General features: G+C 40.8%; 1 protein-coding gene across 2 annotated transcripts; it reads left to right on the top strand.

Annotated features, from left to right (window-relative positions):
* Positions 1-9,956: 9,956 nt before the first annotated feature.
* LOC111969691 (calcium/calmodulin-dependent protein kinase II inhibitor 2-like) lies at positions 9,957-13,291 on the top strand. Of its 2 annotated transcripts, XM_070445505.1 has the most exons (3): positions 9,957-10,268; positions 10,430-10,604; positions 11,315-13,291. In XM_070445505.1, the coding sequence occupies exons 2-3, from the start codon at positions 10,442-10,444 to the stop codon at positions 11,383-11,385; spliced, it is 234 nt and encodes a 77-aa protein (XP_070301606.1). In that variant the 5' UTR covers positions 9,957-10,268; positions 10,430-10,441; the 3' UTR covers positions 11,386-13,291. The 2 variants fall into 2 exon arrangements, with proteins under 2 accessions (XP_070301606.1, XP_023851642.1); XM_023995874.2 differs by having other exon boundaries at positions 9,961-10,604.
* The last annotated feature ends 3,149 nt before the right edge of the window (positions 13,292-16,440 follow it).

The raw sequence follows: 16,440 nt of genomic DNA, 5'->3' as shown, positions 1-16,440 counted from the left end.
GTCTTTGCTTCAACCAAGATCTAATGTGCACTACCTGTTCCCACAACAGGATTTTCTATGACGTTTGAAAGAAAATCAGTCTCACCCTTAATTAATTTTATCTGTTCGGAATGGCGTATCTGTCCACTGACGCTCCCTGCCGGGTCCGATGTGGGTCCCTTCTGCTCCTTTGAGTGGAGTGTGGGCTCCCACGATTAACGTGGCCCCTGCGCAGTTAACCTTGGGTTCCCCGGGAACGATCAGCAAGCGGAGTTAGTCATCCCATCACTCAAAAGGTGCAAATTTAAGAGCCCAACGACAAGAGTTGCGTCTCAGCTTTTATAAACTTTGTCTACTTGGCAGTTTAGCAGGTGTGCGAGAGCATGGTGGGAACATAGCGCACAAACAAGTGATAACAGCAGTTTTGTTACTCCTTTCTGCTGATAGAATTCTCACAGCTACTCAAGCTAGCCTCTGTTCTCTTCGTATCTCCACACAGCTGTGCCCTTGAAAGATACGAAAAGAACAGGATGGACCAAAAACCGTGGTCACTCCGAGGCTCTTTGTCTTTGGCATGGGACTAAGTTGAACAGAGGCAGAGTGGGAAAATACCAGCTTCTTCTTACACTTTCAAACAGACAGTGGAAATGTACAGGTCTAAGGATTGTACACCGCATGTGCATAACAGAGTTTGTCATTTTCCACCGTACGTTACAAGTGTGACCAGTTTGGAGTTTTGTACTAAAAGTTGTGAAAATATACTTGTGAAAATAGTACCAAAGCGATAAAAAAACATGTAATGGGCAGTAGCAGCAGTGTATGTGGTGAGTGGGAATGTGTTTTTGAGTGTTTGTGTGTGTGTGTTTGTTTGTGTGTTGCATCAGTACGCATGTGTGCGCGTGCTATGTGTGTGTGGGCGTATGTGGTCTGTATGTGTGTGTGTGTATTGAGATGTCAGTGTAAGTATGTGTGAGTGTGTGCATAGAGTCAGTGCAAGAGGGTTAGTGTAAAAAAGGGTCAATGCAGTTATTCTGGGTAGCCATTTGAATAGCAGTCTTGTTTAGTAGTCTTATGACTTGGGGGTAGAAGCTGTTCAGGGTCGTGTTGGTTCCAAACTTGGTAGACTGGTACCACTTCCAGTGTTCATGTGTTACAGCGCCTTCAAAAAGTATTCATACCCCTTGTAATTTGCGGTAGCCATTATCACAAAATATCTTTCATCAGCTCTTTTGGGTTTCCTTCCACTAGTTACCACAGCCACAAAGTCAAAATCATAAAAACAAAAATGTGCTTTTTAGTCTTCATTTAAGGTCAGGTACAGTGCCTTCAGAAAGTATTCATACCCCTTGACTTATTCCACCTTGTTGTTGTGTTACAGCCTGAATTCAAAACCTACATACAAATACCCCATAATGACAAAGTGAAAACATGTTTTTAGAAATTTTGCCAAATTTATTGAAAATTAAATACAGGAATATCTCATTCACACCCCTGAGTCATTGCATGTTAGAATCCATTTGGTCAGAGATTACTGCTGTGAGTCTTTCTGGGTAAGTCTCTAAGAGATTTGCACACCTGTATTGTACAATATTTGCATTATTCTTTGAAGAGTTCTTCAAGCTCTGTCAAGTTGGTTGTTGATCATTGGTAGACAGCCATTTTCAGTCAAAACTGTAACAAGGCCACTCAGGAACATTCAATGTCATCTTGCAAAGCAACTCCAGGGGTGTAATTGGTCTTGTGTTTTAGGTTATTGTCCTGTTGAAAGGTGAATTAGTCTCCCAGTGTATGTTGGAAAGCGGACTGAACCAGGTTTTCCTCTAGGATTTTGTCTGTGCTTAGCTCTATTCCATTTATTTTTATCCCCCCAAAAACGGCTTAGACCTTGCCGATGACAAGCATACTGTGGTGGAAATTCTAATCAACAATGAGGAGAGACAAGGTCAATCACCAATCAGGATATTACTTTATTCAAAACGTATCAATAAGGAAAGCATAGAGCAATTGCTTCTATAATGATGAGGCTGGTCGGCTCAACACTCCCAAGTGTTGTGGCGAGTAGCTCTGACATACAAAGAACACAAATATATTTTATAGAAAAGATACGCCCTTTTAGTTTTCTTGACAAACAAAAAATGTATGGAATGTGTCACAAGGTGAAACTTGATAAATGAGAAAGGAGTATCCCGCAGCCAGATAGCATTTGCTATGAAGACTGTTATTATTGTTTAGTCTGGCCCCTAAGACGAGGCTCCGATCTCGTTCCTGGTACTGGCGTCTCACCTCGTCAACAGCCAGTGAAACTGCAGGGCGCCAAATTCAAAACAACAGAAATTCCATAATTAAAATTCCTCAAACATACATGTATTTTACATCATTTTAAAGATACACTTGTTGTAAATCCAGCCACAGTGTCCGATTTTTAAAATGTTTTACAGCGAAAACACAACATATATTTATGTTAGATCACCACCAAATCCAAAAAACACAGCCATTTTTCCCAGCCAAAGATAGTCACACAAAAGCAGAAATAGAGATAAAATAAATCACTAACCTTTGATAATCTTCATCAGATGACACTCATAGGACATCATGTTACACAATACATTTATGTTTTGTTCGATAATGTGCATATTTATATCCACAAATCTCGGTTTACATTGGCGCCATGTTCAGAAATGCCTCCAAAATATCCAGAGTAATTACAGAGAGCCACGTCAAATAACAGAAATACTCATCATAAACTTTGATGAAAGATACATGTTTTACATATAATTAAAGATACACTGGTTCTTAACCGCTGTGTCAGATTTTTTTTAAACTTTAGTAAAAAGCACACCATGCAATAATCTTTGACGGCGCTCAGATTTAACAAAATTTCTCTGCCATGTTGAAGTCAACAGAAATACGAAATTACATCATAAATATTCCCTTACCTTTGATTATCTTCATCAGAATGCAATGCCAGGAATCCTATTTCCACAATAAATCGTTTTTTTTGTTCGATAATGTCCATTACTTATGTCAAATTAGCAACTTTAGCTAGCATGTGTAGTACACGTGTCCAAACACTGGCGCAGATGCAGGCAAACGTCGGACGAAAACTTCAAAAAGTTATATTACAAGTCGAATAAACTGGTCAAACTTAGTAGAGAATCAATCTTCAGGATGTTGTTATCATATATATCCAATAACGTTCCAACCGGAGCATTTCTTCATGTCTGTATAAGTAATGGCACACATGGCCAATCCATGACTAGCGCGCGACCAGGAACTAGCATTCTGCCAGACCACTGACTCAAATATCTCCCATCCGGCCCCACATCACACTAGAGGCTTTATTCCACGTTCTACTGACTGTTGATATCTAGTGGAAGGCGTAGGAAGTGCAAACAGATCCATAAATTACAGGGAATTGAATAGGCGATGACTTTCACATCGACCCTTCTCAGAATTCTCACTTCCTGTTTGGAAGTTTGCCTGCCATATGAGTTCTGTTATACTCACAGACATAATTCAAACAGTTTTAGAAACTTCAGAGTGTTTTCTATCCAATAGTAATAATAATATGCATTTATTATCATCTGAGACAGAGTAGGAGGGAGTTCACTATGGGCACCAATTCATCCAAAAGTGAAAATGCTGCCCCCTATCCCTAAAAAGTTAGGGTTAGAAAAATGGTACCATTACAGCTATAGGTGCATTGTGTTACAAGTCAGGGTTAGGGGTTAGGGTTAAGGCAAAAAACAGTATGGGTTTATAGCTCTCTTGCTCCTCCCTGTGGCCTTCTGTGGGTACTACATAACTCATTCGTAACACTTGTTAGGTTCATAATCTGAGGTAGCAACTACATCAGATCTACAAATCAATGAGCTAGACCTATCCATTTGGTTTGCAACTCAGTGAAACCGCGTAACATTCGCTCAATTTGATGCACACGAACAAATATATTTAGACGCATATCAAATTCCCCAGCAGCCATTTAGAAACAACAAATCGTAAGGTTGTTGGGTTAATTAAAGGTTATTTCTTAATTAAAAAATGTATTCTGTCTGTTTAAATCGGCCACATCTTGAAAAAGAGGACAGCGATATGCATTTTGTTCAGGTTTACACCTTTTTCTGAAAAAAATATGGTTAACCATGACCATAGAATGTTTAACATTTGATGGCTATGCGCCAGTCATCGTTAACTCAGTGGGTCACAAAAATGTGTACCCAGGTGAACAGTGAGCTTGCGCACAAAGTAGTTGTAACCTTTTTAATAATAAATCACCTGAGGTAAGCCTCCGAGTTCAATGTGGGCAGGTCTCTGTGCCAGCAATAGCGAAGCAGGCATTGTGACGTAGAACAATGGGCTGGAAATAGAATGTTCGGAAGGCGAGTTGGTTCCACGGTGCTCAATAGAACTAATAGGAGCTGGCAGGGTGAAAAATGCCCTAAAATAAGGCCTGTTTTTTCGTGATTACTTCAAATGGCAAATAAAGGTGAAATTCAGGTATGAATGTCTTTGAGATTATTTTTCAGTCATATCCAATACCAGGAGTATCAAATTCCAGTCTTTGAATGATGCTGTGTCTGCATGTATGTATTACAATTATACACATCAACAGTGTTTACCAATCTTGGTCCTGGCACATCAATGGTTACACAGGATTTACAAACAGGATTTAACTAGTTAAAGGCTGATTTGTAATTGATATATACAGAGAGAGAATTTAAAAAACAGTACACTACACTTCCTATGCATCATGTAAATACTCTAAAACCGGCTCATCTCAATATTTAATGTCCTTCATCTGCATTGATCTGATAAACACAGGATAGGTGTAGTATTTAATCAAATGAGAGACTTAATTTCAACCAGTAGAGAATGTGAAACGCTTCATTGGAAGTTCATTATCCAAGTGTTATAAATACATGCATTATATATATATATATATATATTATAATTGTAATATTATAAATACAAGTTCAATCTGTACTTCAATGCACATCTGTTGTGCATTATAAAAACAGAGGAAGAACGAGGAGGTAGCGAGAGAGGTGTAAAAGACAGAAAAGGAAAGAGGTAAGGACATAGGAGCAGGGAAGGCAGCATATGCTCAATGAATCACAGTGCTACCCAAATATTCTCTCAGTTCATCACAATTACATAATAGTGTATCTAGTCAGCTCGAAGGTTATCTTAAAACCGTGTGAGGTGGCGATGATGGGACTGGGGGTTGGCATCCTCTCTCACATCAAAACATATCTGCAGACGAGAGACAGATGAAGGGAGAGAGATAGCATGTTTAAGCCTTGTGTTTTTAGTTTTTATTCTAACATTGTTAATCATCATAATAATCAGGAGGTGAAATGCAAAACTGACCTTGGATCATTAACTCTGGGTCTACTGCATCTTTATCTGTATTTCAATGTAAAACATCTCTTTAACAATACTTCCTGTTGACCTGATCATGCTGTGCCCTCTATGTAGCCAGTTCAGAGGCGGGAGGGGTTCACCGACACAGCTGATATGACCTAGAGGATTTAGGGAGAAGAGGAGAGAGGGATGAAGTGAAGGAGAGACTGTTATTGAGAAAATAAGGTAGTTAAAGAGACAGTGTTCAACAGGAATCTGTGTGTGTGGCCTCACCTGGTGTCCACACTAAGTGGCTGCAGAGTACTTTATGCTGAAAAACATGAACGGACACACGAGGACAAACAATATAGTGTAGTTATAGAGATAATGAAGTGTCTTACTATTCTCCTTGGTTGGACCTCTTGCCTATTCTTTGATGGTGGAAGGAGCCACAGTTATACACCTGAGCCTGCTTTCTGCACAACACAATCCATCAATCAGATTGCTACATCAGTGTGTAGGTGTGGGTTATAGGGTGCCTAATTGTCCTACATTTTTTCAATATGGGTGATTTAAAATAGCCTGTTTTGTTTTTGTACAGACATCCCACCCTTACCTAAACAGCACCCTCACCTGAGAAGTAGAAATCAAAGAGAGAGAAACTGGGAATTGAATAACTGCAGTTGGCATAGCTAAGTAAATGGAAGAACACATTGCAATGTGAATGTCTCTTAAAAGAGCCTTTGGTTGTGCATAGTGTAGTCTATGGTGTTGCCAGGGAACAGCACCCTCTTCGAAGAAATAGGAGGTGAAGATCTCCCGCACACGGATAGCCTCTCTTGCTGCGTAGATGGACCCCATCCTTGAAACATCCTGCAGAGCAGCAGACTTCTCCTCTGGAACATGTCGGCAAGCTGCAGATCCCCTCCTTGTCCTCGTGTCCATCCTCATGAAGTTATGCAGGACACAGGTAGCCTTCACACACCTGAATTCCTCCAGGAGGCAGTCCCAGATACCCCTGGTCACTCAACCTTGCAGTGCCCTACATGTTAACTGTAGGCAATCGTTTTGAAGGAATCTCCAGTTACAAGGTATTTGTAGGAATATGGAAGACAATGTAATTATTTGACTTTTACATCACCAGGTCATTGTGGATTACTAAAGTATAATATCCCTGATAACAAATCATGATAACATTGGATTGATAGATGCATGGGCACACATATGTGCATGTGTAGCATGAGACAATAACAGGATCATATCAAGGATAGCATCACAAATAATACATAAATAAATACCACTTGAAGCTTGATGATGAGTTGGTCATTTGAATCAGCTGTGCAGTGCTAATGCAAAAAACAAAAATGTGCACCCCTTTGAGGTCCCAGGACCAGGATTGAGAACCACTGTTCTTCATTGGGACCTCTCCATCTGTAGACAGGCTTTCATAGCTCTCTTTATCTGAGGACAGAAAACCTGACAAGAAACAGACTTCATTATAGTCAAATTACACCGCACTGAATATTATGTTACTATTATCTCCGTCCTCACTTCTAGGGACAGGAACTACACAAAAGTACCTGCCCTATCCAGAATAGCCTACTCTCTCACTTTGACAGTTGGGGCTGCTATCCTTTCACCCTCCTCCGTGGCTGTTAGCTAGCAACCTACAAATGCATTCGCAGTTTGTTTTTTACAGTGATAAATACATCAAGCTAGCTAGCTAATATGAAGTTTGGTAGCTGGTGATATTTAATTCACTTCGCTAGCTATCTGCACAGTATGTGAAGTTGGCTAGATATCTAGCTAGCTAACTAGCTAGCTCATTTAGCAGCTCATTTGAGTTAGCCTGCACTGTAGCTAGTTAGCTAATAATACATCAGTTTTTTTACATTTTCAAAATGTATTTACTTACTTGAATAGCTTCTCCCAGCCATGTGGACAATTGGAAACAGGGCACCAAAGTTTCTTTGTCACCAGAGTGTTTTAGAGGATATTACTATTGAACTATGTACCCATTTAATAACCAGATCTTCATACAAACTTGCAATCCTGAATTGTTGTCGCACAATCTAACGTACTGCTATATGCTGCCATATGCTGCCAGTACGCCCACAAGCGATTCACAAGCGAAACGCTGCAATTTATCGCTATCTAGTGTACATGCACCGTGGGGTTGTTCCGAAAGCTCTGACCTCACAACGACAGTCAAGCACCCAAGCTAACTGGCTAACATCGGCTAGCTACTTCCAGACACATAATGAGAGAAGACCCCACTCTGAACATTTTACTCCCCCTATCAGAGCTGGTTAGGCAGTTTTCATTTTATCCAGAGCATTGGTGACCTTAACAGTGCTGCTGGCAACAATTGAATTGCGCTTTGTTGCCGACGTTTACTGACACCGGACATATTTAGCGGGTGTTGAGTGTTCAAAAATTCATCAGTTATTCTGCGCTCTGGCACACTAAGACGAGAGTCTTTTGTTAAGAAATGTAGCTAGATAGCTAGCTTGGTAAACAATGAATCCCAAAGCATGACGTAACGTTAGTTAGCGAGCCAGCCAACTAACGTCAGCTAGCTAGCTAACAGTACACTAACTTGAAAATACTTTGTCAAAATTAGAGAGGAGTCTTTTGTTAAGACATGTAGCTAGCTAGCTAGTTAAACAATGGACCATAATCACAACTCATGACGTTACTACCCTGCATGTCAAAATTAGAAATGTGTAATATCTGAAAATGTAGCTAGCTAGACTATCTTTTTTGTTTCTTTTTTACCTTTATTTAACTAGGCAAGTCAGTTAAGAACAAATTCTTATTTTCAATGACGGCCTAGGAACAGTGGGTTAACTGCCTCGTTCAGGGGCAGAACGACAGATTTGTACCATGTCAGCTTGGGGATTCAAACTAATATAGCTAATTGTACACTAACTTGACATTAGGTTTATGCAATTTTACAACGCAATAATAAAAAAAATTAAATGTGTTTGACACGATTACCTAGACAGACTGACCATCTCCAATAGACAGATGCGTGCTATATGGCAGACCAATACAAACTCTTCTCTCGGCATGTCCAGTCCACGTATTATCTCTGCCAATCACGGCTAGCTGGAAGGTTGCTCACTTTTTCTGTGGCTAAACCAACTAGTCTTACAATTTAACCATTTTATTCATATTTACAGATGGCATACAAGTTTGATATTAAGGCACACAAAAGTTCACATGTTCGAGAAGGCATTCCTGCCAAAAAAAACGCATTTTGATTAAAAACCTTTTTTTTTACATTCAAACAGGTCTCCCGTGAAGTCGTGACTTGCAACATCCGCCTAGTTTCCTGAATCGGGTCACATATGGGAATTCAGAACAGAACAACAAAACAAATTGTAGGTGTAAAAGTCTTAAGGGGCATTATGTCCCAATTCAGCTTAAGTAGCCTTCATGGTTTTTAGGGTGAGAAACAGAACCAGGTCCTGTATATACATGGCTGTGCTCCTTGGATCAAAGACCGACCGCCTGTCTGTCTGATCATATGAAAACACTGCCATGCTCTGGTGAGGCTTCATGCTTGTCTACTAGGTGGGTGTATCCATAACAACACTGATGTAACACAGGCATTACACGGCATGCCAGCTAGAAAAAAAAGCAGCCTGGTCTCATAGACAAGACGTAACATAGTAAATGTAATTACGGAACACTCAAATGAGTATGATATGTTACGTTTGGTATGGATACATAAGACAGTTAGCTCAAAAAACGAAAGTAGGGTGGTCGGTCGGTGTGGATGGGTGGGCGTATAATGCAAACGCATGGCAACCCAAAGGTTTGAACTTCAACTTTAGCAACTACTTGCTCCTTTTTAGCTACTTTGCTACCACTTGGTTTTTTAGCTAACCCTTCCCCTAAGCCTAACATTAACCCTTTAACCTAACGCCTAACCCTAACGTTAATCCTTAACCCTAACAGTAGTGTTAGCCACCTAGCTAACGTTAATCACAAAAACATTTCATTTGTTACATATCATACCTTTTTTGCAAATTCATAACATATTGTATGAATTGCAATTTGTAACATATCATATGAATTATAATTCGTAAAATATAAAATATATGAAATGGATGATGTACATCCCGAAATGAATACATACCATACGAAAGGTATCACATCATACTAATTGGAGTGTCCCGTATTTGCATTTACTATGATACGTCTACCCCTAAGTCCAGGTTGATAGATCATCAGACAATATTGGGCAAAATACAGTGACTATACCTATACATCAACTCAACATTAGATTTTAAAATTAGCCAAAAATCTCTTTAAAATTATCTGGAGAAAAAGCCTATATTGAACTTAAATTTCCTTTTAAAATGTCCAAGATGAGAATTATCCTGCTTTTGTTCCTTTAATATGTTGATGAACATGCAATAATAATGAATGAATCAATATTGAATAAAAAATATCTCAATATTTAGTCTTCCAGTCGACCATAGCCTATAATAAAATACTATTCTAGTGTCATTTGGATTTCAGCTAGATCCCAGCGGGCAGATGGAACATCAGCCTGTCAGGACAAACTGGAATCTTCTCTGTTCTGTATCTGATGTGGGCTGCAGAAGACGTTCAGCTCAGTCTCTCTCTATGTCTCTCTCTCTCTCGCTCCTTCCCACTGCCTCGTTTCCCTGTGAGCCGTGTTTTGCATCTCTCCCTAATTTGCATTTCTCCTTTAGATTTTCCGTGCGACGGTCTAGCCGCTCGAAATCATAGAATAAGGCGTAGCACCGCAGCAATATCTACATGCTCCCGGCATTTCCAAAGCAATACGCACGGCGGAACCCATTGGAAAATTTGAATAATGTTGCCGAAGCTTTCCGAAAGGTGAAATTGAGGAATATATTTGGATCAATCCGTTTGGTTGCGCACTAGAGGAGACACATGCCTTCGAGGTAAACAGACAGCAGGACTGGACAGCCAGATAGTAGCCTAGGTTATATTGTTTTTCTCCCGCGTTATCAGCGGTTACAAGCTGTTATAACGCCACAGTAGTGATCCTAAGGTTGAGCAGAGCTTCATATTTTTTGTTTGTGTGCCTTGGTTGGTTATTGAGACGCAGTTGGAAATGTCGGAAGTACTACAAGACGAAATGAGTCATTATGGAAATGAGGACGATGAGGGACACCTTTCCTTCACCTGTCGCCTCCAAGACACCAACAACTTCTTCAGCGGCTCGCAGGGGGGCAAACGCCCGCCCAAACTTGGACAGATAGGCAGAAGCAAACGAGGTAACTATGACCAAAGTATTTTCCGTTGTGTTATGGGGATGTCTCCATTGTCCATTTACTCAACATGGGATGGGAAATAATGGTAGGCTATCGGCAATTCAATGGGAAGTTTTTTCTGATGAATATGGTATGGGGTAATGGTTTTTAAGAATTCTGTTCGCATTGCAACACAAGTTTGGATGCGCAGTGCGTGCGTGCTGCTGTGAAATGCCTCTAGGTCCATGTGTAAAACTCAACTCCACAATGTACTTGACATCACGGAGTTGACCGGCGACTAGTCTGAGCTCCAGTCCGCCCACACATCACATAAAATGTCGTTTTTATATAAAAAAAAAWAAAAAAACGATGTATTTCAGCACTCAAATAATAGAACGCATCGTGGATTAGAGTTTTACTTGGCTAAGTGTTGCCATGCTGTTCCACTGAATATTCCACACGGTGCGATTCTATAGGATTATAGAATGTATTCTGTGTGTGTGTGTGTGCATGTCATACATGACCACTTAAATAAACTTAATGTGTTGCATACACATGCGCAAATGCACACACACGCATCTTTCTCTTTGTCTTTCTCTCTCGTTCTACTTCCGTGCAGTGCTGTTGCCTAGTGCATGAGTTCCATGCATTCATACCAGTTAAAGATTAGATTCTTAGATGTGATAATGTGCCAAACCGCCGCCTCCTCATCATCTCCCTCGTGTTCTTCACAGTCGTCGAGGATGAGAGTGGCGTTGACGAGGCGCAGAAAAACGGGACAGAGACAACACAGACGGAGGCTTAAACACACCACCCCCGCCCCCCCCGAAAGACATTGATTCTCATTTTCTATTCGAAATTAACTGTTTTAAACGAAAGACACTGTATATAAGCACTTTTATCCCATATGGCAGCAAGCACTTCAAGACCCTCTCCCAGTCCTCATGATGGTGATCTCCTGGGACTTATACTGGCAGGATGGGGGAAGCAGCCAAGACAGAGATGGAGACGGAGACGGTGATGGATACACATGCCCAGGTGAATGCTGTCATACCAGGGTTTACGGCCATAGAGCTTGTCTAGAACAGGGATGACCAGCCTTCTACCCAGAGAGCTACTGGGTGAGCAGCAGGCTTTTGCTTCAGCCCTACACATTTTACACTAGTCAATTATTGGTCGTAGATAACTCCTAAGCAGGTCGGCCGACAAATGTAGCAGTCTGAAAGCTGTCTTTTCATGGTCCTGGGTAGCAGCTAATTCGTAGCATTAGGTGTATTAGAGTAGGGATGGATCAAAACCCTGGCGGAGGGGATAGCTCTCAAGGAGGAGGGTCTAAACCATGTGACCAGGAGAGGATGCTGATGGAGGAAGACTGCTGTCGAACAAACGCAGAAATCAGGGAACAAACTCTAGAAATGATCTAATAAACTAAAGCGCACACACACAATCTTATATCATTCGAACCATGTGATATTACATTACCATTCTTTCTGCTCGTGATTCTACTGATGACGAGTGCAATCAAATAAATAATATAAATAACTTGTAAATAAGAAATGGTACAGATGTAGGATCTTAATTTTATCACCCTGTTGCAGTAATAAAACTTGTAGTGTATTTGAGGTTTAAAAAGGCATCTGAAGTTAGTCATTTCCACTTTGAAATTTCAGATGTGATTTTCCCTTGTGAGAAATGCATCAAACCCTACAAATGTCCATTAATTATAATCCACATAATAATTCACATTTCCTGTTGCTGCAGGATTATTTTTGTGCTGTAGCAAACTGGCTCAAATTAAGATCCCTACATCTGCAGCCCCACGTTCTGTTAGCCTGGGTGCCAGTCGGTTTCTGCTCTCTTGTCAACTCCTTGTGGAATTGTCATGTTTGGCGTGACAATTGGTCGTGACGTGGACCTGGCAAGACAGCACGAACAGATCTGAGACCAGGCTAACGTTTTGTTGCACAACGGAGAAATGGAGCAGTGAAATGGTTTGTTGTAATCTAACGTAATGTGTCTGTATAAAGAGACCTTATTTATTAACCCTTTGGAGAAGTCTTTTGCAGTGCTCAAGGCCCGACTGAGGGAGAGTTTTGTATGTAGAGAATTACGATGACAGAATTAATGAAGTGATTTTTCCTTTTTTTTCCTTCTTATAAATTTTGATGTCGCCTGATCAGTTTTTGTTACCATCCTTTGCATCTATAGAGTCATTTATACACATTATACAGTACTGTACATCACTTGTTTGTAAGGCACCAAAAGGCCTAAAGTCTGGATTGTTAAATATAACTGTACACACTCCCTATTGATAAACTATTTCTATCGCATTGCGCATTATCATGTGTGCCAAATATCATGAGGGATAACCAGACAACATGGTTGCTTATCTTGTGCTTTCTATACGTTTAATTGTAACAATTTTGTCATTCTTCTGTTGTTGCCATTGTTCAGGGCTTTTTCTTACCACTGAATTACCAACTGATGCATGGCAGAAATGGAATCATGCATGCATGGCAATGTTCTGAAAATGATCTAGTGTATTCTAGAACACCTCCTATCCCACTTTGAATGACTATCCTCCAGAACAGTCTTAATATGACGTACGTTGTACTGTGCTGTACTATTATCTCACTGATTTGTACAGTAGTCTAATATCTTGTAATAAAGATTCTGAAGAAGTGAATTAAGAAGTTTACAGTGTTTATTGTGATGTGTGTTGGATAATTCTATGTTGCTGCCCAAATGGTGCTGCGTCAGAGGCGTCATGCCCATCGGGGGCACAAAGGCACGTGCCCCCTCAGATGTTATTTTTTCTTCTTCTGTCAGCAGTATTTTGTGGAGGGGGCACACAGACTTTGATTGATAGCCTGAAATGGAGTACCCCCCCCCCCCCACACCTATTGTCCCTAGTAAAGTTGTTCCTTCCAAGGTGCACCACAGAGCAAAGGTATGCTAGGCAGGACGCAGTGCATGCAGACAGTATCGTCAGTGGAGGAGGAGAGAGAGTGTAGCAGACTGACACATACAGCGTTTGATTTGATTTGATTTAAGCTCCCGGTGATCGGCATGACATGAGGTATGTTTGCAAAATGAATTTGATCAAGATTTGTAGCCTATTGATTCCTTGTTGGTGAATAAATCATTAAAAAAATGTTTCGTTTGTTTCTCTGTAATACTAGCCACCTAGCAATTTAATGAAGTTGGTTTTAGCTAGCCAGCTAGATAGGTCCTCAATCTCCTGACCTCATAACTAGCTACCAAGCCATTTCAGGCTATCAATCAAGTTAGAGAAGCTTGTCTAACTAGACTTTATAAAAAGCAAGCAATTACTGGCGCGAGGTGGTCAAGCGGGGAGAGAAGGTCCATGGGCAGGCAGGAAGCGTGGTCTCATAAAGATGTCCCGCTGTCAAAATTGAGCACCCACTTGGATGATGCTACGTCGGTAACATGGCACCATAAAGCACACCACATTTAAATAATAATTAAAGAGCAGCCTTATAACTTTGTCCTCCCTATGATCCTCATCACTGCACACCTCTGCTGTCTTGCTTTCGGCTTATCAACCTCCGGACACTGGCTGGCATTCAAATCAAAACCGCTAGCCAGCTAACGTTAGCTAGCTAGCCAGCTAACGTTAGCTAGCTAGCCAAACAAACAAAATGACTTGCCAGCTTCAATATTAATGCTGTGGTGGATTCTAATGATATTAATTAGCTATATTGATTATTCATTCTTAAAACAAAAATATTGTAGGACAAAAAATGACATAAAAATGAATTAATTACAAAATGTACAGGAGCTCTCTGCTTAGGCTGCTGCTAGGATGCCAGGGCAACTTTAATGTATGATGTGTGTTATGATCCAATGTAGTGTGCTGAAATTTGGAAGTAATATCCTAGGCATATTAGTGCAGTAGCCTATATTGAGATGTGGTATTTACAACAGTCAGAATGACACCCTCATTAAAATTACAAAAATTACTATGCTGAACAATATACTTTACTTTTTTACATGTTTTTATTTTTTTACATAGAATTAGGCATAATGATTATGGTACTAGATTGCAGGAAAAGGCCGTTTCAGGTGTTTGCAAAATGCAAAATTCTCCAACTTCCTCCATCCTCGTGCCACCTCTACAATAATGGGTGCATGTGCTGCTTTACTGGTAAGTTTGGCCCTGTGTATTTGCTGACAAAACACAGAAATAGAATGTATTCAAGTCAAAGTTTTAAAGGTCAGTTTCACAGACACAGATAACGCCTAGACCTGGGATGGAACGGCTATTCGGAATTGTGTTTAATCCAGGACTAGTCTTAATCGCTGTCCAGGAAACTGTCCCTAGAGGAATGGAAACACTACAAAATAAGTTTTGCTCATGTGGTCTCCCACTTGACAGTCAAGGTCGAGTCAGCCCTCTTTTTTTCCCCATGTGAGAAAGCAGATTACTGTTCCTGGGAAACTCAGATAAGGAATGAAACTGGAATTACAGGAACTGTTTGACCAAGAAAATAATGCTCATTAATGGAAATAATGGAGACGGTCACAGTTTCACTTCAAAACTGTTTTCAATAAGCTTAACTTTAAGAATCAAGAGACTAGAGGAACGAAGAGACTCGTGTCTCTTGACTCCGTAAATTAAGCTTTGTTATGTTATGTCTTCATTTTCTCATCCCAGGCATAGGATTGGTCCTTGATAGTATCAGTGTCTCTCCCATCCTTCACGAACAACCCCTGCTGCTGCGGTATCCAAATCTCAGTTTATCTCTTTACTCAAGACTTCCTCCTCCTCTTAACTCTTAACTCAGGTTGGTATAATGTAGACAGCGTGGTTGCTGGGCCACTGAGGTGTGTTGCGTCGTGATGAGACTTGACATTTCCAGCTCTGCTCTGGTGACTAAATGATTCATGTTCTGTGACCAGGCAGGCAAGCTCTCTCTATGTCAGCGAATCAACAGCACCACTTTAAGTCAGAACTGATCTGAGCCGAGACGCAGTAGCAAGGAACACACATGGAACACACACAGACAGTATAAACACACTCTGCAGGCTGCCCTGACACACCACCGGGGTTTTCCCACCCACCGCCCCAGCCCCGGGGCCAGGCCAGTGAAGGAGTGGGTTTGGGTACAGCCTGAGGGAGAGTGAAAACCACAGGGTGGAAAACCACACTGTCCTTCGTCATCGGGTTAGTATGTAAATGGTTGTGGTGTGATGCAGTGTGATCCTGTGTGTATGTGGCATGCAAATTACCCAGGAAATATGACCCAGCAAATTACCCAGGATAGATTTGCATCTGTTTCTGGTGTTTATATTTGTATGTTCAGGTTGGAGTCTCCCGTCATGTCGTCAGGCATCGTCAGTGCTCGGAGTACACCATGCGACCACTGATGAGCAGGGAGATCGGGAAGAACAGTAGGGAAAACAGGATCTCGTGCCTAAAGAGTACCAGGAATGTTATGTCTGATTCTCTATATTCTAAAACGTCAGCAACCACATTTCCATCCACAGTTTCTACGCGAGTAAAGTCATATCGTATTTTCTTTATTTAAATCATGACGCTGTGATTGAAACAGGAAGTTTCATTGTAATTTTTGAAATGCTGGCAGATAATGTGTTCGTTCGACATGGTATCTTTTTGTGTCGGTAAAATGTGTCATGCAGGAAATGGCGGTGGAAACGCCTTAAATATCGATATAATAACCATCATATCAAAGTCAATTTGGAGTCACACAATGATATGGTGTACGGTCCTCCCACTGCGACTCGAGAAAATGGTCATGATGAACTTCATAGGGTAGTGAAAGTGCACGGTGACGAGCTTAATGCTGCTTCCCTGTAAATATCAATGATGACATGA

This window comes from Salvelinus sp. IW2-2015, linkage group LG11 (genome assembly GCF_002910315.2).
Source record: "Salvelinus sp. IW2-2015 linkage group LG11, ASM291031v2, whole genome shotgun sequence".
Lineage (NCBI taxonomy): Eukaryota > Metazoa > Chordata > Actinopteri > Salmoniformes > Salmonidae > Salvelinus > Salvelinus sp. IW2-2015.
This window is presented reverse-complemented; position numbering and strand designations above follow the sequence as displayed.